Genomic DNA, 19,939 nt, shown 5'->3' on the forward strand with positions numbered 1-19,939 from the left:
ACACTTTATTATTTTATTATTAATATGAAGCCCCCCCAAAAAACCATATCTTTCTCGCAAACCTATTCGTCTTCACCAGGAAGATTAATACTTCAAATCCAAAACCACCCCACCCACCTTCTACGTCGCCGATGTTGAACTCAGCGGACACAGGCCGGGAACCGCTCCCGATGTTGTGTATGATTTTGCGCGATTTGTCTTTGACGTCATCCAGCAAGGGCATAGAGGGCGTGACGTCACTGACACTTGTAGGGCTACCGTCGGTGTCAGAGATGCTGTTGTTGACGTAAGTATTGTTGCCACTCAGGCTGGCTTGCACTGGGTGAGGGGGGCGAAAATCTAGATCGCATCTGAAACATTGAAAATAATTGAAAAAGATGAGACTAGCACGTCGTTGTCATCGTCGTCGTCCTCCTCCTCATCGTCGTCGTAAATGTTATCGTCGACGTCATCATCATCATCATCATCATCATCATCATCATCATCAATATTATCATCATCATCATCATCATCATCATCGTCGTCAATGTCGTCACAATCTTCATTATCAGCATCAAGCGAATATTGAGAGTTTTGAAAGAAGACTAGTGACCTCCAACGCCATATGTGAGACCCCCTCCGCCTCCCCCCCCCCCCTACCCCCACCTCCGCTGTTTGTCTTGTGTATTGATAATTATTCATGAGCTGTAAATCGCACATGCTTGCAACAGTTGTTCAAGAGTTCAAAACACACACAGCAATCGATACTTGGAAGTGTGAAACTAGGCCAGTCCATTGCCGCTGACAAAAAAAATCTACAAGCGCAGATGATGCTGTCAGGGTGAAGAAGGAACAATCGACTTTCCCTACAGCGAACATCAATCTCTGAGTTAGTTTTCCATTTCAGGCACTTTAAAGTCCTGTTGGTGGCGTTAGCAGCAAACTAGCCTGGAATTATTGTAAGCATCCAATTTGCATAAGCTGCACTTTGAAAATGCGGTTATGCAGCCCTGAAAGTCTCACATTATGCTGCACTAGTCTTTGATTTGGGTCAGTGGCAGGCACTTCACACCTCCTACAGATGTAGCGCGTGGGTGACACAGCCCTGGTGGCAGGTTGAGTGGTTGTGTCTTTACTCGCATTTGGCGAGTTTTACTTTTTACTCGCCAGTTCATTGTTTTTACTCACCATGACGAGTCAACTAGTCGCCAAATTCAGGGCTGTATTATGCAGTGAATCCATAACAGAACACCAGACGGACTTTTGGTGGAATCATTCAATCACCCGTACAAAGTTACTTCCACAGACCAGTTTTGAAACTGAAGTCCAACTCGAAAACAATGAAATAAAGCCAATAGTCGCTTATCAGAACAAACTGAAGAAAGTCCTTCTCCATAATGTCTGCATGAAAACTGTCACCACACGCACAGGCAAGGCCTTCACGATCAACCACAGAAACCAAAATAAAATAAATCCGCGCACGAAGCAAACGCTGTCAAACAGGACACACATCACAGAAAAACTATCCACAGAAGATCAGCAAGATGAAATCTGCTCTTTTATACACAAGGAAAATTCATTCAGCTAGCCTTAGTAACTCACATCAATGAAGAAGAAACCCGACCTTTTCTGCACACAGGAATATTCGTTCAGCTCACTTAAGTATTTGGAGAGAAAAACACACCCTGCCCTTTTGTATACACAAGAAATATTCGTTTAGCTCAAATCAGTAAAGAAGAAAATAACATATTTTGTTCACAAGGGATATTCGTTAAGCTCAAATCGGTAAAGAAGAAAATTACCCTTCTGTATACGGAAAACTCGTTCAGCTCTCATCAGCAAAGAAGAAAACCGCTCTTTTATACACACAAGGAAATTGGTTTAGCTCACCTATTGGCGTAGATTTCTGGCAGCGTAACACTGGCGGAAAGACGGGCGTCACGTGCCTCACGAGCTGTCATACAGGCCGGCCCCTGCACAGAGGGCAGCGAATCGATCCTCTTGCTGATCGGGGGCTGGGGGGTCAGCGCCCCCGGGTCTCCGTGATGCCCCCCGGGGGCGGGATCCCTGTCGCCGTAGACCCAGCCAGCGGCGGTGGAAGTGTTGACGTAGAGAGGCTCGTCTACGCGGTGTCTTCTGTGGATCTCCTGCTTGTGGGCCAGGTACTCCGTGGAGCTGAAGTTTGACCGTGTGGGGTAAGGGAGAGAACCTCCACCACCACCTCCTCCTCCACCTCTCTCCGATACTCTTTCTCCTCTTTCTGCTCTCTCCACTAGCGCTCGTTCTCTGTCTGTCAGCGCCCTCTCTCTGTCCCCACTGGTCCCTCTCTCTATGACAGTTCTTTCTGGAGGCACGTGTACTCCCCCTTCCCTGCCTCCTCCTCCTCCTCCTCCTCCGCTGACCACTGCTGCTGCCCTTCCTCCTCCGGATACCGGCACAGGCCCTCTGCCGACACGCGCCGGCAGCACATCGTAGATTTGATCGAGATCATCACGTTCAAGGCACGCGCGCTCCAAACGCTCCCGCTCACGTTCCAGTTCCGCCAGCCTCATGTCGTCATCGATTGGTCGGATGATACCACGTGGGACGGGCCGCGGAGACAGGGAGAGATTTCCAGCACTGCCCGCGTGTACGGGCACTCCCGGCGTGGCGTACTGGCGCGGAATGTCATCATAACTGTGGGCGATGGCTTCGCGGGCGCGGGCCAGTTTGAGCAATTCTTTCTTGAGTCGTGCCGTCTCCTCCAGTTGCTGCTTGCGCTTCTGTATCTCATACTGAAGCTAGGGATTAGAAAAGAGAAAAAAAAATGATAAAGAGTTCACACTTGATACAATTATTAGAAGAAAGGGGAAAAAAATCAGCCGAGAAAGCGTCCTGAATAAAGGGGAGACAGTTATGAGGGCTGGGGCCGAATATGAGCTGGGACCTGTCTTTGGGAATATTATTGGTCCTGAACTTAGAATATCAGTTGTGTCTTTGCGTGCTGCTTTTGATATGTTTACGATGAGTGTTTCAGATGAAAAGCTGAATACGCAGAAAACGTGCCACAGACCCATAGACAGCTCAAGCCCTCAGGAGAGTGTTTCTAATTCTCTGTTAACTTTATTGTATAGGCAGTTTCTGACATGTGAAAAGTTTAGTGAGCACAAAACATGCAATACACTTGAAAACGGATTCACTCCATCAGAATATCATTTCCCTATCAACGGAAATATCATAATTATGTTATTTCTAGAGACGTGTAAAATCTTCTTTGAAAAAATAAAACCAATTATGTGGACTAAAATGCATACGGTATATAAACAAGTGCATTAAAGGTGTACGTGACATTACAACAAAAACAGAAGTTCCAAGTAAACTCAGTGCTTTTGTATTGCTCACGACTTTTATTAAGACGTTAATACTCAACGGGCTTCACTTCAAACGCAAAACAAAATAGCAACATGCGGTAGAACGGAACACGAAAATACAAAAAGGTATACCGACGTTTGAAAAAGACACAGTCAAGCAATACACACATGCACACACCTCACCCGCGTGCAAACAAATATGCAAGTATGCACGAAAACACACACACACACACACACACACACACACGCACGCACACACACACACACACACACACACACACACAAATGTACCGATAAGAACACTTTCCGCCGCTGCTGAGCAATGACAAAAAACAGTTTTACATTCAAGCTGGACCATGTCGTCCGCAGTGCACAACACAATAACATCTACTGTACTGTACATACAAGCTAGGCAAGAAAGCAAGCAGTGCATATATTTTAATGCACATAATACAACCTCTATTGTTCTACAACAAATGCTGAATATGGTCAAGGGCTGAGATGCACGAAGCAAATGCGGTTGGGAGCTAGCCGCGGAGTCTGCTTTGTTGGTATTGAGATTTGTTGTGATTTCAACCAGTCAGACCCCGTTGCTAGCTCCGCTTCCCCCCCCCCCCCCCCCCCCACACACACACTTGGGTGGCACCCACGTTCGCTTCGTGTGCCACAGCCCTGCAGCGCAAACATCTTGTTCCATGCAGAAAATACAACACGGACTGTTCTACAACATTTGCGATCAAAAATTAATGTGACCAAGAAGCCGTATAGAAATAAATCACAACATCAAATAAGTTCAATCTTTGGTCAGCACAGCATCGACTCTTTTAAATGATTTTATACACTTCAAGGTGCAAAACATTATTCGAAACGCAAAATATCTTTTTTTCTCTCACACAGATTCGAGTGAGATAAGCAAGATACAACACCGACTGTTCTACAGTGCAAGGTAGACCATAACAATCAGCAGTATAAAACATCGTTTATAATAAAAATGACTGTTATACAGTGCAAGATTGCAAAAACAGCCGTGTAAAACATTCCTTTTTTTATTTTTTTATTTTTTTTACAAAGATGAGTGATACTGACTGTACTGTAGACTATTTATACTCGTATAATCAACATCGTAAATTTACATATTTAATACATTAAATTTAAAGTGTTTAAATCTTTTTCTTTAAATGTAAAAACAAAAAAACGTCGAAAGGTCATATTTAATGACATATTTAAACACCTAACATTTTTTACTAACAGATTAGGATGTTTGCCGGATGTTCCGTTCAATCAATCAATAGGAGGCTTATATAGCGCGTATTCCGTGGGTACAGTTCTAAGCGAAGCCGTTCACTATTTAAAAATGTAAAATTAATAAGGATACGTACTGTACTGTAGACTATTTGTACTCGTATAAGCAACATCGTAAATTCTGCAGTACAAGGTAGACAGCAACACTCAGCAGTGTAAAACATCATTTTTCATTCACACGAGTGAACTCAGCACAATACAACATCGACTGTTCTACAGTACAAGAAATAAAGACAGCAAACATCAGCAATGTAAAACACCAATTTTTGCGTGAGATCAACACGCGTACGATACAAAAGGTGGAACACACAAAACAACACAGTAAAACATCCTTTTTTTCACAAAGATGAGTGAGACAAGCAACATCGACTGTTCTACAGTAGAAGGCGAACCACAAAGCTCCACAGCGAACAACACCTCCGTTACCTGCGCTTTCTTCTCCTCGCGACTCTTCTCCTCGTCATCCGAATAGTAGGTGGGCGTCCTGGAGCCCGAGCTCCTTCCTGAGTTCCTCCCCGAGCTCCTCCCCGAGCGTTGTCCTTTCGCCAGGTGCTGTTCCGAACGACTCCCGGTCAGCGGCGCAGGCCCCACAGGCAACATGCTGTGTTCAGGCGGCAGGCGTTCGCTGGAGCTCGCCCGCACCGGGTAGTACATCTTCACGTAGTCTCTGGACCCTGCGCTCTTCTGATAGCGGGCGCTGGAGGTGACTGGTTCTGAACGCGTGCTTTCCGAGTCGCTGAGTCCGGACTGAGAACTGTCGTCGGTGGAGTAGCGAGACATGTGGGTCATCCCGGCCCCAGCGCGGACGTCCAGGGGCTCCATCTTGGCCTGGAAGTCCGCCTCGATGTCCTTGTCCTCCTTGATGGGCGAGAACTTGGAAATCATTGGGTCCGAGGATTGCCGCTTGTGGCGCTGCCGTCGCGGGGTCACCTGGGGTGAGGACCGCGGGGTCAAGGACTTCTTGGGGTCCACCTGGACGTAGCTGGGGGTCCGCTTGTCGGCAACGTGACGCGCCAGGCGGTAGGAGTCCCCTTCTAGTCTTAGGTTCCCGATCTGCATCTGCAGGGCCCGGATCTCCTCCAGCTCTTCCAGCTTCCGCTTCCGGTCCCGCGTGACCCGCCTCAGCTCCTCCTGCAGCCGCTTCTTCAGCGATTTCATGGCCTCCGTGATGGGGATCCCGTAGATGGCGATCAGGGCATCGATGATCTCGTCCGTCTCATTCTTCGGGCCCAACCCTCCCACGCTAGACCCCAAGGAGGACGCCCGATGCAGGGCCGGGTGGTGCGGGTGCCGTGTGGCCACGTGGCTCTCCACCGGCTTGCCCTTGTCCCGGGCCCGGGCGGGCTCCGAACTCTCCACGCTCTTCGACTTCATCAGGTCCGACAGCGGCTTCTTACGCTGCGCAACGTGCTGTGACGGTGCCTGCGGCTTTGGCTGCGGCGACGGGTGAGGTTGAGGTTGAGGTTTTTGTTGTTGTTGAGGCTGTGGTGACGGTGGCAGGTGTTGGTGGGGAACCTTGGTGCCCGTGTTGATCTGGGCCACCTCCAGATCTTCATCGTTCAGAGGAATCTAGGTGGAACATGGGGCAATATTTGGGTGATGATGATGATGCTATGGTATCATTGCTCAAAGAAATGTGGGTGGAACACGGGGAAGATGATGATGATGATGATGATGATGATGATGATGATGATGATGATGATGATGATGATGATGATGATGATGGTGAGGGTGGTAATTATGTTAGATGGCCGAGATTTCAGTGCAAGCGGGACCATGGTCTATTGGCATAAACTAGTGTTGCTATGGCAATGTGGATGATGTGCAGAAGGAATGCAACGTTATAGAAATAACGTGCATTTGTTCGATCACCTCTAATGCCACTATTTAAACGTAACAAGAGCAAACAATAAACAATGGCATCTGAAAAGAACAAAGAGACGAGAGTATAAAGGAGAAGACCGACAAAGAATGTTTTTTTCAAAAGCACTTCAAAAGATGCGCGTATGCGCATGAATCTGTTGCCGGGGAATAATCCTATTGTGAATGATGTGCTATGTACTTCGAAAGTACACCACCGAAGATTACGAACTGAAAGGAGATGAATAGCAGAGAGCATGAAGAAAGAACTAAGTTCCCCCCTCTGTTTATCCTGAGCTTAACCCAAAACAGATCTAAAGCAAGCTCCGAATAGACGAATTCCTAAAATAACTCTGTCGGGTTTGTATGGGTTGTGAAAGAGTGAATACCCTTGCTTTTTACTCTGACAAACATTGGAAGGGCCAATCACTAGCGAGGGGTGTGTCGGAAACACGTGGACAGGAGCTCGTGTGAAGTTATTTGTCAGAGGAAAAAGAGTTATTCACTCTTTCACAACCCATACAAACCCGACGGAGTTATTTCCAAAATTCGTCTATTCGCGCGACCTACCTCGCCCGTTTTGAGAGGTTGCGCTGGCCTTGGGTGTGGTTGCTGATGCCGCTGATGGTGATGCTGAACGTGCGGTTGTTGATGCTGCTGCTGCTGCTGCTGAATCTGCTGCTGATGTTGTGGTGATGGAGATGGCTTACGGGGCTGGCTAGTCTCATGCTGGCGATGCTGCTGTATACGACACATGCATGAACATTCCATGCCTTAGTTCTAAGTTCTAAGTGTTTTATAATGGGAGTGATGAGAGTATCAACTGAGATACTGTGTGCGCGTATGTAACATACATGATTTCTGTGTTTGGTCGTTGAATTTTTTTACATTTAGTCAAGTTTTGACTAAATGTTTTAACGTAGAGGGGGGAATCGAGACGAGGGTCGTGGTGTATGTGTGTGTGTGTGTGTGTGTGTGTGTGTGTGTGTGTGTGTGTGTGTGTGTGTGTGTGTGTGTGTGTGTAAACAGATTTAAAATTGATTGTATCGTATTCTTCATCACATTCTGAATCTAAAAATATATACATATGTCATGTTTACTCTTTAAATGTGATCACAATTAACGAAAATAGATTAATTAGTCTTACGATCAAAATTTAAGAAATCGATCCAAAAAAGATTTCATCTTATTCTTTATCATTTCCTGATTCAAAAAACATATAGATATGATAGGTTGTATTCAAAACAAGCTTTCCTGCTTAGCACAATACGCTACCGCGCTAATCTGGCGTGTCAATATCACTACGTTTTGCACGTGGGAGGTGAACGATTTCCTTCACGCGGGGATTGACGAAGCTGTACTGTCTTGGTGAAAAAATACAGTGCGTTCAGTTTCATCCCGTGAGTTCGACAGCTTGACTAAATGTAGTAATTTCGCCTTACGCGACTTGTTTTTTCTCTCTCGTGTTTTGTTGTTGTTGTTGTTGTTGCATTGAGATTGTAAGCGTGTGATACGTACTTAACTTTCTATTTTCGAAATTGATGAGACAGTCATAGTGACAAGCTCATCGATATACTGCTCTCTCTCTATGTCTCTCTCTCTCAAAGACACACACACACACACAGACACACACAGATACACACACACACAGACACACAGACACAGGCACACAGACACACACACACACACACACACACACAGACACACAGACACAGATACAGACACACACAGACACAGACACACACACACACACACACACACACACACACACACACACACACACACACACACACACACACACACACACACACTCACACACTCAAATAAACCCAGGCCGCCCAAGCACTCACAAACTACCCACATTACCCCTCCAACCAAACCTCCAATCAGATCTCCAATCTCTCCCATCCTTGCGTATTCTTACCTGTGGCGGTTGCTGACGCTGTGCGTGAGTTCGCTGGTTGGGGGAGGGGGTCAGCTCCCCGCGGGGCGGGACGGAGGGGGAGGGTTGGCGGGGGGCGGCGTCAGGCTTACGGGCGGGGGCCTTGGGCCGCTTGGTTTTGGTCTTGGGGGCAAGGACGGGGTCCTCACCGACTGGGATTGGTGGCAGCTTCCTTCTCACCTGCAAAGTGACAAAAAGACACCGATCATTATATACGATACGGATACATACACAGCCTGGCGGTGACCTTGCGATACATGCACAGCCTGGCGGTGACCTTGCGATACATGCACAGCCTGGCGGTGACCTTGCGATACATGCACAGCCTGGCGGTGACCTTGCGATACATGCACAGCCTGGCGGTGACCTTGCGATACATGCACAGCCTGGCGGTGACCTTGCGATACATGCACAGCCTGGCGGTGACCTTGCGATACATGCACAGCCTGGCGGTGACCTTGCGATACATGCACAGCCTGGCGGTGACCTTGCGATACATGCACAGCCTGGCGGTGACCTTGCGATACATGCACAGCCTGGCGGTGACCTTGCGATACATACACAGCCTGGCGGTGACCTTGCGATACATGCACAGCCTGGCGGTGACCTTGCGATACATGCACAGCCTGGCGGTGACCTTGCGATACATGCACAGCCTGGCGGTGACCTTGCGATACATGCACAGCCTGGCGGTGACCTTGCGATACATGCACAGCCTGGCGGTGACCTTGCGATACATGCACAGCCTGGCGGTGACCTTGCGATACATGATGTTCTTGTGTTGCACTGCTGTGTTATCTCTGCTGTGGGGAAAGGATGGGTGTTCATGGGCTGAATTTCCAACGTTCACTCGTGTTTTTGCACGAGTTGATTTTTACGTGTATGACCGTTGTTACCCCGCCATTCAGGCAGCATTCGCCGATTTCGGGGGAAGCATGCTGGGTATTTTCGTGTTTCTATAACCCACTGGACTCCTACGTGGATCACAGGATCTTTTCCGTGCGCACTTGGTCTTGAGCTTGCGTGTACACACGAAGGGGGATAAGGCACTAGCAGGTCTGCACATAAGTTGACCTGGGAAATCGGACAAATCTCCACCCTTAACCCACCAGGCGGCCGCGGCCGGGATTTAAACTCACGACCTTCCGATTAGTAGGCCGATGTCTTATCCACTACGCCACTGCGCCCGTCAGTCACCGAGACAAACTTCGTTCTCGATATTCTTTGTCACTTCCTCGGGAGAAATGCCGAAGAAGTGACATTTTTACGTTACACCATTATTCACGTTCGAACTTTGGTTTTTGATGTTAGAGATTTCACTTCCCAAAGAAAGGGTCAAAGAGACGAGTGTTTTGTTTTTAATCGGTATCGTGTGTCTTTAAAACCAGCTGTGTCCTCAGTGTACATTTGTTTTTTATTGGTCCGCGCTTTTTGTTCTACTTCAATTTTTGTTATAGTACAAGGAGACCAGCTTTTAAGCATATTCCTTATAAGGCACGCTTATATAAGCATAGCATGTAGTGCTCCTTTGATTGCAAAAAAACCCGCCACCCGTCCTTTTACAGTTTAACGTACCCATTATAACCTCAATCTGGCCCATGGACAGACAAAACAACAACAACAACGTTAACAACAACGTTAACAACAACGTTAACAACAACAACAACAACAACAACAACAACAACAACAACAACAACAACAACAACAACAACAACAACTTTTGCGTCATATTCTCCACCTAAAACAGAACAGAGAGATATCTGCACGGGGTAATTTAGACGTCTTTGTTTCTCCGCGTCGCCATTCTACATTCACCAGACCTACCTTCTTTCCGTCTTTGCCGTTGCCAGCAGATGTAACGGCATTGGGCGAGGTTGCTGTTACCGTGGTGACAGCAGTGGTTGCCACGGGCAACACGGCAACATTGTCCTTCTCTTTGTTGTCCTTGTGATCCTTGACCGCAGCAGGTTTAGGTTCTTTCTTGGGCAGTTCCTTTTTCACCTCCTTCTTGGGCTCGATCTTCTCTGCCTTTGTCGGCTTGCTGGCGAACTGAAACAGGTGAGGCGAAAGAAGGGTTAATGTTGGTTGATTTCTTTGATTTTTTGTTACTCACATTTGAAAAATGTTTTAGCAATCGCTGTACGTCTGACTGTGTGTGTGTGTGTGTGTGTGTGTGTGTGTGTGTGTGTGTGTGTGTGTGTGTGTGTGTGTGTGTGTGTGTGTTTGTGTGTGCGTGTGTATATGTGATAAGAAAACCTAACCTTTCTGTAAAAATTCATCACTCTTCTGGAACGATCAAGATTAGACACGTGACCTGACTTCCTTCAGAACGTACTAGACCGTTTCTGGAAAGTTCATCACTCTTCTGGTTTATTTGGTTAAAACAAAGTTTTGTCTTGGTGTATTGTTTCCCTCTTATGGTGATTATTCTGAAGACAAGCATAGCAAATGTCCTTTTGGTCGTTTTCCAAGCCCACAGTTTGAAAGCGTGTCATGGTCAGAAGAAATTTAATTTTTACATCCCACTTTTAACGTCTAGTTCTTGTTCTCGCGAACACCTCTCCAGCCCCCACCCCCCTTCCCCCCTCAAAGGTGACACAAAGATGTTGATGTTTTGCAAAACAGACTTGGTAGAGCTTGTTTTGAATGTTAGATCCATCCAACGCAGTGAGACAGAGAGAGAGAGAGCTTGGGGCGGGGGGCGAGAAAGAGAGAGAGAAATAAAGAGACAATGACAAATTCTTTATTAACGAGGGTAATGGCATAAGCAAACAGGTGCTTTTTTGCATCCAGCCCTCGCCCATGGGAGGGTTTAATCTAATGATAATACGTTTTAAAAATGTTGGAATATCAATTAAAGAAGTAATAAAAACAAACGACAAACAAGCAAACGATTAACAGACTAAACAAACAAACAAAAATATACATACAAACGAACATGACATATTATTGTCAAACGTGTGAAACTTCGAGGGAAGAAAAAATCCGTGAAACTGAGGAGTCAATGAAGCAACTACGTTGCAAGTAATAGCAATGTAGCATCGTTACATAAGTCATGTTATGAAATTAATTAGGTACATTTATCTACTGAAACGTGTAAAAGGTACAAATAAGGCATCAACAATATAAACATGTTCAGGCTAAGTGAGAACGAAATGTGTATGAGAGAGAGAGAGAGAGAGAGAGAGAGAGAGAGAGAGAGAGAGAGAGAGAGAGAGAGAGAGAGACAGACAGACAGAGTGAGAGAGAGACAGAGAGAGAGAGACAGAGAGAGACAGAGAGAGAGAGAGAGAGAGAGAGAGAGAGAGAGAGAGAGAGAGAGAGAGAGAGAGAGAGAGAGAGAGAGAGAGAGAGAGAGAGAGACAGAGACAAAGACAGAGTCAGAAGCAGAGCGTGTAAGGTAAGGAGAAAAACAAACAAGTAATCTTTTAAAGATTTTGCCGCAACACCGACCCCGAGCACCCACACCCTAAATAACCAATCTCGCCAATTGTAAAGAAAAGAACAGCCAGAGCAAAGCCGACAAGGGCATCGCCTTTTTCAAGGACACGACATTTTTGTGGCCCTGAAATCAGCTTAAATAGGAGCACAGTGCCCTACACACGCACTCTTGGGAGAGATTCTCCTCTGGCTCTCCATTCATAGAATAGAAAGAAAAGAAAAAAGGTAAAGAAACAAAAAGACAAAAAATATAAAAATCCATGAAAATGCAAAGAAACCTCGTTCTGTTCGGATCATGCTGACCGGAAGATACATGCGTTCGCTGCGCACAAACACACTCACACACGCACGTACGCACGCACACATACACTCACACAAACGCAAGCATGTACACACAGACACACAGACACACACAAACGCACGCACACACACACACACACACACACACACACACACACACACACACACACACACACACACACTAACACACACACTAACCATGAGCGTTCTGTACATTGACACTCTCACAATGCAGTTAAGTCAATGTAAATTACATCTTTGTGCAAAAAGCTAGAAAATAAAATAAAATGGGGAAGTACCACCCAACAATTACGTACCTCAATTGCGATTTAATGTAATGCTCAACATATGGCAATTTTATGATAAAATGTTGGTTTAGGGTAACGTGACCAAAAAAGATAGGGTCGGTAGATCGGCTTTTAAAATTATTTTTAATTTTTAATTGAGTCGATTTTAAAGGAGGTTAATTCCCTGTCTCGGTATATGGTTCGCAAAATGTGCCAACAATTCTGTTTTTTTGAGAAATGAAAAACAAAGTTTTAGTGTCGGCGGGAAAAAATAGGGTCGGTCGGGTTAGCCTAAACCAACATATATTTTTATTTGGCATAACACTTCGTCCGTATGAAGATAAAGTGTTGCGTTTTTAAGAAAATTAGGTTTTATGGCACAAGATTATGTAGTCGTGGCTAGAAAATAAAACAACGATAAATGAAAGCACAGCTGTCACACAAACACAGACACAGTTTATTATCTCTAGACATTACAGTTAAATAAGATTGTTCATTTTACATGTAACATTGTAAGGGAAAATTATCTAGATTTTGTCATAGGCAAATACACTGTACTTAAGCCCATATGTTTGCACGCATATACAAATTATTGTGTCCGTATGAGATTATAATGTTAAAAAAGCAAAGATTTAAATCTTTAAAAAAAACTTGATTGTCTTCTATTCAAGAAATCCAGATAGTTATGTTTAAAAACATTGTGCAAAATGTCATGTGAATATTTTATGGGTTTTTAAAATAACACTGCAAAACCATCAATACTATTACCTGCTGTCAGAGTCATTCCCGGAAGTTTTGTAATTTTTTTTAACTAATCACAAATACATAATGTTCTAAAAACAATTTTATTTATTAAAAATACGACATTTAATCTTCATACTGACGCAGTTTCTTCATTAAACTGCAATGTGTTGGCCATCGAATTAACTAGCAATTTAGACCTGTACGTAATTGTGGGTGGGACTTCCCGAATAAACAGTTCTCAAGTCCTATAGTCCTTATCCCGAGGACCCCCGTAACATCAAGACGCTAACACAGTTAGTGGGTGTAGGAGTTCTCTTTTCCCTTTAAATAGAAAATAATGTTTACTGAGATAACCCTGCCATGCTGATTACATCAGAATCAGCAATCCCTACTTTTTATATATTTTTTAAATGTTTTTGGTTGTTGTCATTAATTGCTTTGGTTGTTTAGGAGCAGATGAACCGAACGTTTCCATCTATTGTTTAAATTGTATGGACAATAAATGATTTTATATCTTATGTCTTAGGCCCCCCCCAAAAGTTGTATGTTTCTGGTAACATGGCTACAAAAAATAGGGTAGGTAGGTAGGGATTTTTTTTGTTTTGTTTTTTGTTTGTTTGGTCAGGGTAGAAAATAACTATACAGTCACGCAAAGAGACTGGACTTACTATACAAAGAGAAAGACAACACATTACAAAACAAATGAGACAAAAGGAATGCGGGGTTATCCCCCTTGTGTCGTCTGCCGTCTGTTACTTTCGTTTTGATGCTTTTAAAAAAAATTTTTTTTTTACAAATGCAATAACAAAAAGTCTAGGGTCGGCGGGAAAAAACTAGGTAGGGTCGGGTGACCAGAAACATACAACTTTTTTTTTTTTGCCTTATGCCTATCTTATCCCTACTGAAACCCTACAAGAAAAGCAGTGTTACAAGAGGTACAGACGGCTTCAACAATATCCTTTCTTTCTTTCTTTGGTGTTTTACGTCGTTTTCAACCACGAATGTTATATCGCGACGGGGGAAGGGGGGAGATGGGATAGAGCCACTTGTCAATTGTTTCTTGTTCACAAAAGCACTAATCAAAAATTTGCTCCAGGGGCTTGCAACGTAGTACAATATATTACCTTACTGGGAGAATGCAAGTTTCCAGTACAAAGGACTTAACATTTCTTACATACTGCTTGACTAAAATCTTTACAAACATTGACTATATTCTATACAAGAAACACTTAACAAGGGTAAAAGGAGAAACAGAATCCGTTAGTCGCCTCTTACGACATGCTGGGGAGTATCGGGTAAATTCTTTCTCGTCCCAACCAATATGGGACTCCCCCTAACCCGCGGGGGGTAACAAATTCTTTCTCGTCCCAACCAATATGGGACTCCCCCTAACCCGCGGGGGGTAACAAATTCTTTCTCGTCCCAACCAATATGGGACTCCCCCTAACCCGCGGGGGGTAACAAATTCTTTCTCGTCCCAACCAATATGGGACTCCCCCTAACCCGCGGGGGGTAACAAATTCTTTCTCGTCCCAACCAATATGGGACTCCCCCTAACCCGCGGGGGGTAACAAATTCTTTCTCGTCCCAACCAATATGGGACTCCCCCTAACCCGCGGGGGGTAACAAATTCTTTCTCGTCCCAACCAATATGGGACTCCCCCTAACCCGCGGGGGGTAACAAATTCTTTCTCGTCCCAACCAATATGGGACTCCCCCTAACCCGCGGGGGGTAACAAATTCTTTCTCGTCCCAACCAATATGGGACTCCCCCTAACCCGCGGGGGGTAACAAATTCTTTCTCGTCCCAACCAATATGGGACTCCCCCTAACCCGCGGGGGGTAACAATATCCTTTGCACTCCTGCTTAACAAGAGGGAGTACAGGGGAACCCCCTCCAAAATCTGAGAAAATCGGGTCTTAAAACGGGGGTAATTTCACAGAGGTTAAGAACAGGAAGTCTGAGAAAATAAGGTCTTAAAAAGGAGGGAATCTTAAAATGGGGGGGTGTGTGTGTCTGAAAAGGGGGGTTCCGCTGTACAATGCCGGACAACTTGGCGAGCTATAACGGAGAGGAGCCTGACACACACACAGCAGGTGAGAATAGAGAGGAAATACGTGGGGATGGGGGTTTTTGGTGGGAGGGCAAGGGGGGATAATAGGATCGAGGTGGGGGCGGGGATTTTCGGTGGGAGGGCAAGGGGGGATAATAGGATCGAGGTGGGGGCGGGGATTTTTGGTGGGAGGGCAAGGGGGGATAATAGGATCGAGGTGGGGATGGGGATGGGGATGTTTGGTGGGAGGGCAAGGGGGGATAATAGGATCGAGGTGGGGGCGGGGATTTTTGGTGGGAGGGCAAGGGGGGATAATAGGATCGAGGTGGGGGCGGGGATTTTTGGTGGGAGGGCAAGGGGGGATAATAGGATCGAGGTGGGGGCGGGGATTTTTGGTGGGAGGGGAAAGGGGGGGGGGGTGGATGAGGGTGTTGACTGGGGTTGGGCCGAGTCGTGGGTGTGAGAGAAGTAAAACCTGGAGAAATGCGAGGCCATGCAACTATTGATCTGTAGGGTGCTATTCCCGTCGCATCTCTCTCTCTCTCTCTCTCTCTCTCTCTCTCTCTCTCTCTCTCTCTATATATATATATATCCCCCTCTCTCTCTCTCTCTGTCACTCTATCTCGCTCTCTCTCTCATCTCTCTCTCCCCCCCCCCTCTCTCTCTCTCTGTATCTCTTTCAGTCTATCTTTCTCTCTCTCACATTCTTTCTCTCTCTCTCTCTCTCTCTCACACACTCTCTCTCTCTCCCACACACACTCTCACTCTTTCACACATTCTCTCTCTCTCTCTAGTTTTGTCATTCTCTCTAACACACACACTCTCTCTCTCTCTCTCTCTCTCTCTCTCTCTCTCTCTCTCTCTCTCTCTCTCTCTCTCTCTCTCTCTCTCTCTCTCTCTCTGTGCGCGCAGGCGTGCGTGTGCTCCTCAAATGTTTAAGAACTCGATTCCCTCTCTTAGCGCCGGTTGCCAAAAACAGGCTGCTCTCTCTTGTTTCAGGTTCATTCCCTCTGTGGGTAAAGTCAGAGTTCACTTCCTTTGTGCCCAAAGACATGCAAGATTCGTTCCCTTTTGTGCGGCTTTCATCACGAACGTCACGGAATCAGTTTTGTGACACTTTCAGCGCCAGGCTGTTGCATTTTGTATGGACAAGCAAATGAGGCTTGTTAAGATGTCGTCTGTCAATAACAAATAAAAAAAATAAAAGAATAATCAAGGGTCGTTAAATGTTCTTATGTCTCTCTGCTTAACGTTTTCGGTTTCACCAGCATAAAGATGCCGGACAAATGCAGAGTGCGCACTTAGAAATTTATGTGAGAGGGAGAGAGAGAGAGAGAGAGAGAGAGAGAGAGAGAGAGAGAGAGAGAGAGAGAGAGAGAGAGAGAGAGAGAGAGAGAGAGAGAGAGAGAGAGAGAGAGAGAGGGGGGGGGGGCGGGGGCGGGGGCGGGGGCGGGGGCAGACTGACAGAACAACAGACAGACAGACAGACGGTAGACGCGAACAGGACGATAACATTTGCGGCCTGATGTTGCCGTAAAAACAGTTGAACTGAATTTAAGGTAACTGAACTTGATATTACAAACCGGGGGCGCTATGAAAACAGCTTGACGATAACCCAAAACAACAACAACATGAAACAATGGCATTCGATTAAACCATTTTTACTGAATGCTTTCATGAACAATCAAGTCAAGTCAAGTCAATATTTATTTCCAAAAAAAAACCTAGAGTTACATGAATTAAAAAACAAGTCGCGTAAGGCGAATTTACTACATTTAGTCAAGCTGTGGAACTCACAGAATGAAACTGAACGCACTGCATTTTTTCACAATCACCGTAGTCCGCCGCTAGTGCAAAAGGCAGTGACAGTGACGAGCCTGTCAGCGCGGTAGTGGTTGCGCTGTGCTGCATAGCACGCTTTACTGTACCTCTCTTCGTTTTAACTTTCTGAGCGTCATATCTATATGTTTTTGGAATCAGGAACCGACAAGAAATAAGATGAAATTGTTTTTAAAACGATTTCGGACATTTAATTTTAATCATAATTTTTATATTTTTAATTTTCAGAGCTTGTTTTTAATCCGAATATAACATATTTATATGTTTTTGGAATCAGAACATGATGAAGAATAAAATAAAAGTAATGTTGGATCGTTTTATAACAAAATAAATTTAATTACAATTTTCAGATTTTTAATGACCAAAGTCATTAATTAATTTTTAAGCCTCCATGCTCAAATGCAATACCGAAGTCCGGCCTTCGTCGAAGATTGCTTGGCCAAAATTTCAATCAATTTGATTGAAAAATGAGGGTGTGACAGTGCTGCCTCAACTTTTACAAAAACTGAGCCGGATATGACGTCATAAAAGACATTTATCGAAAAAATGAAAAAAAACGTCTGGGGATTTCCTACCCAGGAACTCTCATGTAAAATTTCATAAAGATCGGTCCAGTAGTTTAGTCTGAATCGCTCTACACACACACACGCACAGACACACACAGACACACAGACACACAGACACACACACACACACACACACACACACACACACACACACACACACACACACATACACCACGACCCTCGTCTCGATTCCCCCTCTATGTTAAAACATTTAGTCAAAACTTGACTAAATGTAAAAAATGGCAATAAACACGACAAAAAAATATGTAATAATGAGACACAACTCTTTTGAATACGCTTGACGCTCACCGTACAAGTAGGAGCCAAAAAGAAACGCGCGCGGTATTTGTGCCGTGTCAAAGTGACACGTTTTCCTGCGATCACGACTCACTTCACTCCTACCCCGAATTACACATTTAATAAATAGGAATTAAAAAAAAAAGCCATAATCGTACAGCAAGAAAAATATCCTCCACGAATCTGTATTTTTTGTAAGTACCTAATCATGTTCGTATTTTACAGCAGTTTGAAAACGTCGAAAAAGTCCCTTGCAACAGTGGGCGCGACTGTAGCGTTTCATTTGCCTTCTGCTAATACTTCAACAACCCTCATTATGGGGGCGAGGACGCCCCCATTCTATACGGATAGTTTCGAGGTTGACCATGGGCAGCGCCATTTTGTTGTGAAATACGTCATCAGTTTGTGTACACAGGAAGTTGTGACATCCGTCACCCTATGGGAGGGGTGACGTCAAAATTGTTCATCTGTAGAAAGTTGTGAAATCCGTCACCCTATGGGAGGGGTGACGTCAAAATTGGTCATCACAGAGTTTGTGTAACACAGGAAGTTGTGAAATACGTCACCCTATGGGAGGGGTGACGTCAAAATTGTTCAACAAAAACATGATATGTCGCTTTGTGCAGGGTCAACTGCAACAAACTCAAACCGAGCCATTCATACCTAGCTGTATTTGAGTGACTTATATACCCGACATTTTTATTTCTTATTTTTAGCACAGGTGTAGGAAAAATCATGAACCAAAATGTTATTTATTTTCTAATTTAACATTTTTTTTACAAATATGACCATGGTCTTTTAAACATACAGTGACATTAAACATTGTTATGTTAAAAAAAAGAAAAAAGAAAAAAAGCTTTTGTGCACAAATCAGAAAATACATTGTACATTTTACCTACAGGCCAAACCGTGAGTGTCTGTGGCAAAGCCCGACCCAGGAAATTGCACTGATCTAAATTGTCAAGAACAGGCGCTTGCATTTGGATGTGTCCAATGATAGTAGGTTTGGTTGTGATCAATCAGAATAATGTAGGAATAAAAATGTATGACAGTTTAGTATGATGACATGTAATTCACATATGCTGAAATATGATATTATACATCATGTAATATTATTATGGCTGTTGCCATGACCATGAAACCCAACAAAGGTTTAATGTAATGTAATTCAAAATACCAAAACCGAGCACCTATTAATCTCGTCTTTGCGCGTGAAGATTGAGGCCGTCAGCCAGTAGCGGTTAGGTCATACAGTGGAACCCCTCTCTAGCGACCTTTAAAATGTTGACAAAAATCGGTCCTTGTGGAGGGGGGTCCTTACAGAGGGAGGGGGGCGGAGTCAGGGGGCCACAAAGAAAGTCAGATTTAAAAAAAAAAGAAAACAGAGAAGTTTGAGTTGCTGACGACCGTTCCCTCTGAAAGCAAACTGCTTCGATTTCATGTTTGTCCTTGGTGTCCACCAGTTCTGGTGCATGTACTACCCTGGCCAAGTTTCCTCTCAAGACATCAAAGAGACCGCCCCAGTATACTCTACAGCCTCTGGGCGAACCACCTCTCATAGCTAAAACTGGGTCAATGACCCCTGGGAAGAAGGTCAGTGTCTATAAAATTTTACTCCTAGGCCTGCGGCCAGGGGGGGGGGGGGGGGGAGTATACCGGTACCATTTGAGAATCAGACCAAATGAGAATTGAACCATTTGAGAACATCCTTTTTTTTCAATCACTACATCGAAGGCCTGCGGCCCGGGGTTCACATGGGTTGGTTTGTTTGTTTGTTTCAAACCCACACCCATATACACACATTTCCCATTTAAACCATTTGTCGGCCCCCTGTCGATATTTATCGACTAAGTTCCTTGTAAGACTTGGGGATAGCATGCACCAGCTGCAGCATGTTGTTTCGGCAGAACAGACACTTGTGGGCCATAAAACCCCTTTCCTTTCCCACTTCACGATGACACATTGAGTGTTAAAAAAA

At 44.8% G+C, this 19,939-nt stretch overlaps 1 protein-coding gene across 1 annotated transcript in view; it reads right to left on the reverse strand.

Annotated features, from left to right (window-relative positions):
* Positions 1 to 19,939, reverse strand: part of LOC138963680 (uncharacterized) — a 43,414-nt gene that overhangs the window by 17,510 nt on the left and 5,965 nt on the right. The window contains exons 2-7 of the mRNA XM_070335528.1: positions 10,258 to 10,482; positions 8,416 to 8,613; positions 7,062 to 7,232; positions 5,058 to 6,200; positions 1,870 to 2,759; positions 118 to 350 (exon numbers count right to left, since the gene is read on the reverse strand). Of these exons, the coding sequence (XP_070191629.1) occupies positions 118 to 350; positions 1,870 to 2,759; positions 5,058 to 6,200; positions 7,062 to 7,232; positions 8,416 to 8,613; positions 10,258 to 10,482 (2,860 nt within the window). The remainder of the gene's footprint in view (positions 1 to 117; positions 351 to 1,869; positions 2,760 to 5,057; positions 6,201 to 7,061; positions 7,233 to 8,415; positions 8,614 to 10,257; positions 10,483 to 19,939) is intronic.

This window comes from Littorina saxatilis, linkage group LG4 (assembly GCF_037325665.1).
Source record: "Littorina saxatilis isolate snail1 linkage group LG4, US_GU_Lsax_2.0, whole genome shotgun sequence".
In the NCBI taxonomy this organism is placed as follows: Eukaryota; Metazoa; Mollusca; class Gastropoda; order Littorinimorpha; family Littorinidae; genus Littorina; species Littorina saxatilis.